The 9,145-nt window shown below is 31.9% G+C and overlaps 1 protein-coding gene across 1 annotated transcript in view; it reads left to right on the top strand.

The window, feature by feature from the left end:
* The window catches only part of LOC106474736 (DNA polymerase delta catalytic subunit-like), a gene marked incomplete at its 3' end in the record, with an annotated part of 16,032 nt that overhangs the window by 4,161 nt on the left and 2,726 nt on the right, over positions 1-9,145 (top strand). Inside the window, exons 3-7 of the mRNA XM_013935429.2 lie at positions 659-948; positions 3,113-3,206; positions 6,569-6,740; positions 7,166-7,389; positions 7,864-8,030. Coding sequence (XP_013790883.1) covers positions 659-948; positions 3,113-3,206; positions 6,569-6,740; positions 7,166-7,389; positions 7,864-8,030 — 947 coding nt within the window. The remainder of the gene's footprint in view (positions 1-658; positions 949-3,112; positions 3,207-6,568; positions 6,741-7,165; positions 7,390-7,863; positions 8,031-9,145) is intronic.

Genomic DNA, 9,145 nt, shown 5'->3' on the forward strand with positions numbered 1-9,145 from the left:
CTTTAGTAGTGTTATATTTAGAAATAAAGTTACATGTCCACCATGTTTCAGTAAAATATAAAGTTAGTAGTTATTTATACCTCTAAAAAAATAATGTCTGTTTTAGGCTTTACTTCCTTACTTTACTTTAATTAGTTTCTCTAAACTTCTTTTTATTGATCACATAGGCATAAAGGCCTTTAACATCAGGCTTGATTTCTTAAAGATTAAACCATTCCAATAAGCATTTGGCTATTTATACACATTACTTGTTTATCATGTAATAATGAAACCTTGTGTTAAGATTTAAATCATCTGTTTGATGTACAGATAAGTTTCTTTGGTAAGCCACACTGATAAGCAGTCGGGTTTTATGTACATTACTTAATTGTGTAGTGTGCCAATATGTCCAGATCTAAGTCATTTTTATGATATGTACGTAATCTTTAAAAGTCCTACAAATGCAAACTTAAGGTTGCATAATTTTATGAAAATAAATGATTTAAGAGATAAAAAAATATGTATTAGTTCTAGATTTTATACTTCTGTGCCAAATGAAAAACTTTCACTGACCAGGAGTGACCAGAGTATTAATTTTAACATTTGCGAAGGATTATTCTGTGATGTTATACTTTATTAACTTAGGTAAATGGAACATTTTTGTATGGTTTATTTGAAGGAGAAGGCCCAGAAAATTTGTCAACTAGTTCAAAGTGGTCTCGTCCTACACCACCGCCACTAAATCCAGAGAAGGACTCCCTTGTCTTCCAACAGCTTGATATTGCACACTACATTGGACAACCTCTTGCAGGCATGCCGGGTAGCCAGATTGGTTCTGTGCCTGTGATGCAGATGTTTGGAATTACAATGGAAGGATATAGTGTGATGTGTCATGTTCATGGTTTCACGCCTTATTTCTTTATTCCAGCCCCAACAAATTTTAAAACAGAACATTGTCAAATATTTCAGGTAAGAATCAGAATTATCAATAACTTTTGATCACTGTCAGCTACACAAGTAGATGAGAAGTTGGGAACTAAAAAAAAAAAGTAACCTAATATTTAATCTAGCTAATTCAAAACACCAATCTAAACTAGGGGGTGTGCAGTGTTATAAAATGCAACAACCCTGTATTTTTAGTGTAATAATTGTGAAGTAACTTCGTGTATAACTGTAGTATATGATGCTCCGCATAATTAAGATTAGTATACACTTTGAATTTTAAACTGAATTTTTTTTTAATCACAGTAAATAATGAAGTTTGCACAAAGTTTCAAAAACTTTTAAAATTGATATTATTATTCAATATCTTAGAGTTATATACAGATAATTGGTTTTTATTGATTAGAGTTGTTTAAACAACTCTATTTATTCAATTATTTACCAGCTGCCTAGTGTCGGCTAACAATACGAAGAATTAAATTGTGGCGGAATGTTACAAGTTCTTCAATTATCTATAGAATGATAGGTTTCTTTTTTTTTGTGAGTGTGAAACACTTAAATGCACCATTTCAATAATTGGCTTTGTTGGTTTTAAGAAGTGAATTTTATAATTTGTTCTTAAACTCTGCTAGTATTTATAACATGCAAAGTTCTTTTGTTAGTTCCATTATTTCACCTTTGTGGTACAATCATATTGGTGGAGTTAGTCTTAAAACATCATGTGAGGTCAGTATGTCATGTTCTACTAAGTTGGAAAGAATCATGTCCATGTATATAACATGAATTTATAACTAGTGCTTTCAACTAGACTTTAAATGTGTAACACATAAAACGAATATTCATATCTATTTGAGTGTGCTAAATCTCCTAAGTTTTATATACTTTTTTTTTAGAGGTGATTAAATGCCAGAAGATCATGGAGTTTCAGTTGTTAAACCTCCCAAGACTTAGAACATCTGAAGTGTAATATTTTAGTTGTCCCGCAAATTGCTAATTCCATAAAATTAAGTTATAGTTTTTGTCGTGTTGATTAGAAACAAATTACTGTTCTGTTTTTAGGTACTTTTATTGCTGAAATAGTGTTGTTTTTGTACATATTCTGGCAATGCCATCACGTACTATTTTACTTCCATGTTTAATTTGATTGCCATATTTCAGCAAAAACCTGTGATGCTTGAATTTATTCTTTGGCTTAGCCACCAAGTTATAAAAACAGTGCATCTCTGTCAATAGACCTGCCTACTGCTACAATTTTGCAATAGCTGCTATGTAAAATGCTCTCTGGTTACAGTGCTACGGTCATTTGTAAATGGCTACGGCAACTATGGGGTCTCGCAGTGTACTTGGTTGATTCAAAGTCTTTTATACACTTGATGTCCTCCGAGCCCTGTCACTCTATTTGCATAAATGTACTTTCCACTGGAAGCATGCCTGCAAGTGATTTTTCTCAAGTGAAAGAAGACACAAGAAGGTGGCGATGACAGCTAATCAGACTTTCAGAAAGGAATACTGTGAGTTGTGGCCTTGCCCCAAGCCAGGTAAGCTTGCCATAAACCACATACTCTGTGCCAGTTAAAAGGATGGTAACTGTGCTACTGACTAATCCCCTTTTGACCAGTTGATAGGCAAACACTACTGAGAGCAAACTTTATGGGTAGGCAGGTTTGTGTCAGCTAGTAGCTCTAATCTCTTAGAGATCTTAATACATCATAACTTCTTATAATTAAATTCATCCTAAGGCCTAACTACCAACTTAAGAAGACATTTACAACTGTGTTTTATAGAAATGAGTGGCTGGTTCTGTTAAACATGCCTGAAAAAACCCACCTGTCACATCAGTTATAGGTTCCTTAGCACTAAGTAGCCATTGTTTCATTCCTATGTATGTTTCTTCTATCACTTTTTTTATCCTTTTGTATTAACAATATGATCTTGACATCTTGTTAGGCCTAACATATTTTTGATAAAAAATTAAGGCTCTTTTTTGTTTTGATTGCTGTTTTGTTTTCGTGAATTATCATTTACGTTACTTACTCATAAAACAAAAATAATTTTGAATGTAAGTAAACTGCCTAGAGGGTGCACGTACCAAACATTTTTTAACTAATTTAGTGATAATAGAACTTCCATTAATGTAGTTTTTTTATTGGTTTCAAACTATTTTACTTGTACTTGTTTCATTTTTGTTCAGGAAGTGTTAAATAAAGCAGTAATAGCCGACATGAGGTCAAACAAGGATGGAATTACTCAAGCAGTATTAGCTGTCGGTGTTGTGATAAAAGAAAGTAAGAACCACAAGAACTTTGAAATTATATTTTTTATTAATGTTTATTGTCACCGTTAAAAGGCCTGTTTAGTAATTTAATTTGATTGTCAGCTTAAAATAAAATGCAGCTTTGTATTAAATAAAACCTAACGAGTATAGAATTTGGAGTTTCTACTGTTTCCAAACAGAATAATTCCCCTTTTTCTTCGTCTGCCTTCATGCATTCTGTTTTTTCAGTACAACTGTAATTTAAAGAATGCTCAGTTGTTCTTGATTCAATATATTCTTTAGTTATAAATAAGGAATGTTTCTGATACATCAGTTATGTACTAACACTACAATTTCAAAGAAACTCGCAAACTTAATTAGATATCATAACTTGAAATTTTAGAGTATATGCCTGTTAAAGCTGGTTGATTAATCATCAAACTCATTAATTGATTCAATTAATCTAATCGATCATTTTCAAGAGACACAAGATTTGATCAACAAAGAAAATAAATTATCAAAAAATATCGGAGCTCCATAGACGAAGTGCTTATTTTAAACATTTCTGAAGAAGGAAATTTTTTATTAAACGTATTTACCGTGAGTTGTAGCATATCATTATGAGAAATAACATTTTATGTAAACCAAAATTAAGTTTGTTTTTTTTTATTTTCCTATTTGTTCTTTTAACAAATATGCATTGTTTTTTTCTTCTTACAGCATACTTACTTCACATTAGGCTTTACATGCTTTCAATTCAAGTACATTAGGTTAATTGTAATACAGTTGATTTTATACGTACCGTGCCAAATCTTAACTTTAAATAGTTATTTACATAGTTATCGTTTATTAACATGCACGATACATTATATATACGTCATTTATGAGTTATCAAATATAAACTACCAAATTTCAAATTAAAATTAGTAAGCATTTTCAAAATACCTAAACTGTATTAATATGAAGATTTCATGGTATTAATTTTTCCATTTGACAGTAATGTATGGGTTTCAAAAAGTTTTTTTTTAATGTTCCACAGTAGATCAATTATATATAATTACATATAAGATGTTTCGTGATATTATATAATTTTTAAATGGTCAAGAGTACACTCCCTGGTCAATAACACAGAAAAGCATGAGGATGATAGGCCTATTAACACCTACACGTTAAGTAAGCTATTTCTCTGTGTAAGAAAGTTTATTACTTAGCAGTATAGTCAAGTGAGAAACACGTTGTCAAAATTAATGTTTTAACTTTTGTTGAAAAATTGGAGAATATTTTTTGAAATCAGTACTTTGAGAAATTGTTACACACATAAGAAAAAATTTAAGTTCTGTGTGAGGAAAAATAAATAAATACGAAACACAAAAATAATAATAAGAGCAATAAGCAATAAATTATATATTAATGTTTATTAGCATAACAGTGATAGAATAAAAACAGCTATTTTTGATATTTGTTAATATGAATTTATTATCATTACATTTTCAACTTTTTTACCTGCTATAATTTCAAGTTCAAAGTTAGGAATGACAGAAGTTTTACCATAACTCAAAAACAAATATACCACTCCCTTTATTTAACACTAACCTATCCCAAGAGTTGACGGTCAGTCCTGCCATCTAGTTTCTGTCCCTCTAGACAGTAGTTCGAAGTTAGGAATGACAGAAGTTTTACCATAACTCAAAAACAAATATACCGCTCCCTTTATTTAACACTAACCTATCCCAAGAGTTGACGGTCAGTCCTGCCATCTAGTTTCTCTACCTCTAGACAGTAGTTTGAAGTTAGGAATGACAGAAGTTTTACCATAACTCAAAAACAAATATACTGCTCCCTGCGTGGCTGAAAAAGTGAGCATGTTTGGTTAGCAACAGGAATTGAATTCAAGACCCTCAATTTCAGTTAAATCATCAGGTTATTTCGGTTCTGAGCTGAACAAACTCGAATTGATCAAAAATATGTTAAAAGGAGAATTTGAGAAATATAAATTAGTACTTTCTAATTACTCGTATAGCTGGAATAACCAAGAATTGATATTGATCAGAAACATTACAATCAGTTCATTACTCTTGCAAGTCATGACAGACTGTAAAGACTTGAATTAATTAAAAATAATAATTAGAAATCCTAATGGCAATATTTGAGTTACTTGGATTGTTAGGATAATCAAAAAAATTAATAATTGGAAACACTAACATTGATTAGTTGATTATGTTTGTGACATAGCTTGATTTAATTATAAGTTCGGTCAACCAGTTATTTTACGTCACGCTAATCAGTGTAAGTGATGCCCGTAGCTAATTAAGTTAATCACTCAGCTCTCTATAAAATTTGTGACGATGAAGAAAAAAACAACCTATAACAGCAGTATGATAGAAATTTTTTTATTCTAACTAATGCCTAACAAGTCACTTGCGGTTTGTTTTTCCTTATACACAATTTTGTATACTAGTGCACAGAGCAAAGAACAGAAACTGGAACCTAGGATGTAAGTTTACCAATTAAATATATAAACTTTATAAAATTAAAAAATCAAACATTAATAGAATGGTGAAGAGAAAGATTAATTTTGTAAAATATTGACTTTTAGTAATGAGTAATATCAATAATGACCTTGATTTAAGTGAAAAAAAATAAATTACTTGTATAGCATCATGTATATGTGTATTTAAAAAAGTATAATATTTTAGAGACTTGTTCTGTCATGGGGACCTGGCATGGCCAGGTGGTTAGGGTGCTCGACTTGCAGTCTGAGGGTCGCGAGTTCAAATCCGTGTTCTCACCAAACATGCTCGCCCCTTTCAGCTGTGGTGGTGTTATAATGTTACGGCCAATCCCACTATTTATTAGTAAAATAGTAGCCCAAGAGTTGGCGGTGGGCGGTGATGACTAGCTGACTTCCCTCTAGTCTTTCACTGGTAAATTTGGGATGGTTAATGCAGATAGCCCTCGTTTAGCTTCGAGCAAAATTCAAAAAACAAACAATGTGTCATGGGAAGAAAACAATCATAAATTAATACTTTTTATGTTTTACAAAGTGGTGGTTTAAAATGATTGAATTTTAAAAATCTGAGAATCACAATCTAATTAATAGACCTGTGAAACTAATTTTTGTAGAAACAAATTAGAATGCTCTGGGAATACAAAACTTGAATCTTATAACCTAATTCGGCTTCAATGACAGGTTCCTCCAAATTTAGAAAACAATTGTTCTCAGGTTTCCATTTTTTTTTTGTTTTTACAATGTTAGATTTGTGTACAAATTTCCCTAATTAATTACATCAATACATTTTTATTATTTTCCAAAGATGTGTTATTGATATAGTAAAAAAATGTGTGATGTTTATATTTTATTGTTCTGGAATAAGAAGTTTTAATACTTAACAGGCATATATGGGTACCATGTAAACAGGAAAGTACCGTTTTTAAAGATCACTATGGCTCTGCCAAGACTTATAGCTCCAGCTAAGAGACTCTTGGAAACTGGCGTAGTAAATGTGCCATCGTATGGCAGTCGTGCATACCAACCATACGAGAGCAATATTGACTTTGAAATCAGGTAAGGAATTATAGTTGAATGCGAGTTTAATTTACTTGTGTTTCGACGGTGAAGTATATATAACTTGTAAAAAACACAGTGATATTAATATGTATCACTTAAATGTGTGGCTTAAGACTGATCTCTTGACATTTTACTTTACATAATACAAGATGTCTTTAACTGTGAAGTTTGATATTTAAAAAGCAACATCATAGGCTTAACAAGCCAGTTTTTAAATTTTGTTTTTCATTGAAATCTATAGAAAAATTTAGACATTATATATTTGGATACTTTTTTTTTCTGTCCTAGAAACATATTTGTTGATAAATTATAAGTGAAAATTTTTGTAGCTATCTATTTTTAACCCCAAATAATTGGTATTTTGAATAGTGCACAACCCCCAGTAAATATTTTCTTCAACAGAATATTTCTTTGCTTGATAGATTTATGGTTGATACTGGAATAGTGGGATGTAGCTGGATTGAATTGCCACCAAAAAAATATCAAGTTCGAAGCAAAGATAATGCACCTAGTCCTATTTCCCGTTGTCAGATTGAGGTTGATGTAGCGTGGGACAGTTTTATCAGTTATCCACCAGAAGGTGAATGGGCTAAGGTTGCTCCCTTCAGAATTTTGAGCTTTGATATCGAATGTGCTGGTAGAAAAGGTGAGAATTTTATTTTTATAATAATAATAATAATAAAAAAAATTCCAATTTTGACAACATATAATTGTTTTTATATTAAGAAATATAGTAATTCCACGGTCATCCTGTAAGAAAACTTGTTAGGTAAAGAACTGTGTTTAAAAGTAAGTATAAATTGGAATTATCCGTACACATAGTTTGAGAATATTTGTAAGAGGTACAATTTAACTTATATACTTCAAAGTACTTTGTAGTTAGTTTTTGTTGTTTTTATATTTAGTTGGATACCGAGACACTCAGTATTGCTAAATTTTATCACATGCTCTTTTCCATTTTTGTTATGACCAACTAAGATTTATTAGTGTTACTCGGTGATTTAAATTTTAGGCATGTTTGAATTGATTACCATATTATAGTGAACAAATGTTAAGAACATTTTTAGTAATTCTCTTGTTAACCGTTTCAAATGTAAGTAATGTTTTGTGTGTTCCAAAGGTATCTTTCCAGAGCCTGAGAAGGACCCTGTAATTCAGATTGCCAACATGGTTATACGACAAGGAGAGAAAGACCCTTTCATTCGTAATGTTTTTACCTTGAATAGTTGTGCACCAATTGTTGGCTCTCAGGTTCTGTCGTACATGAAGGAGAATCAAATGCTTGAGGTGAAAACAAGAGTTTTTTTTTCTTTGCATTCACAAAATATGTACTATAAAAAAAAGTTTCTACTTGACAAAGATATACCAAAATGATAATTTAGATGGTAGTGACCAACTTTTGAGTTGCTGTTAAGATCGTGGGAAGTAGCTTAAAATCTTTAACATTACTCAAAGAATCTAGTAATAAATGTGTGTTATGTTCTTCTGAGAATGATTGTTTTTCAATAGCATTCAGTTAGCTGTAATTATTACATATAACAATGATTTTTTCACCAAAATGGGGTTTGGCACTCAAGAAGTAAAAGAACTTTCAGAAATACCACTCACCTCTCTACAAAACTGAAAGCTACTACCTTGCACCATAGCTGAGAAGATTTTCGTGCATGTGCCAAGCCCTGAATGAAACTTCTATCTTTAAATGTATTATACTAGCTTATGGTACAATCAGCATTACACTAAGGCCATCAATCGATAGGATAGCAACACATTCTTCATGCACAGTAGACTCCAGGACTACCTCTTGTATTAACAAATGATCATTTTTTCCTGGGCACCGCTTTGTTTTAGATATGTTTTTATTACTATTATTATTATGGAATTATTGCTCTTACTTTATTAAACTTTTAGAGTTCTCATTGTAAGTGTAGCTTTTCTTACCTTTATTTTCTTGATTTGAGAAATAAAAATTTTAAATATTTCAGTTAGAACTTCTGATTCGAAGTTAGTATCATTCCTTACATTAACTTGATATCTATTAATCAAATCTGAAGATTTTAGAACAAAAGTTTCAGAGTATGTGATATGGAGGCCCGGCATGGCCAGGTGGTTAGGTCGCTTGACTCGCAATCTGAGGGTCGCGGGTTCAAATCCCTGTCACACCAAACATGCTCGCCCTTTCAGTGAGTTCCGGCCCGGCATGGGCAGGTGGTTAGGGCGCTTGACTCGCGATCTGAGGGTCGCGGGTTCAAATTCCCATCACACCAAACATGCTCGCCCTTTCAGTCGAGGGGGCATTATAATGTGACGGTCAATCCCACTATTCGTTGGTAAAAGAGTAGCCTAAGAGTTGGCGGTGGGTGGTGATGAATAGCTGATTTCCCTCTAGTCTACACTGCTAAATT

The sequence above is a fragment of the Limulus polyphemus genome, unplaced genomic scaffold, assembly GCF_000517525.1.
Source record: "Limulus polyphemus unplaced genomic scaffold, Limulus_polyphemus-2.1.2 Scaffold7622, whole genome shotgun sequence".
NCBI lineage: Eukaryota > Metazoa > Arthropoda > Merostomata > Xiphosura > Limulidae > Limulus > Limulus polyphemus.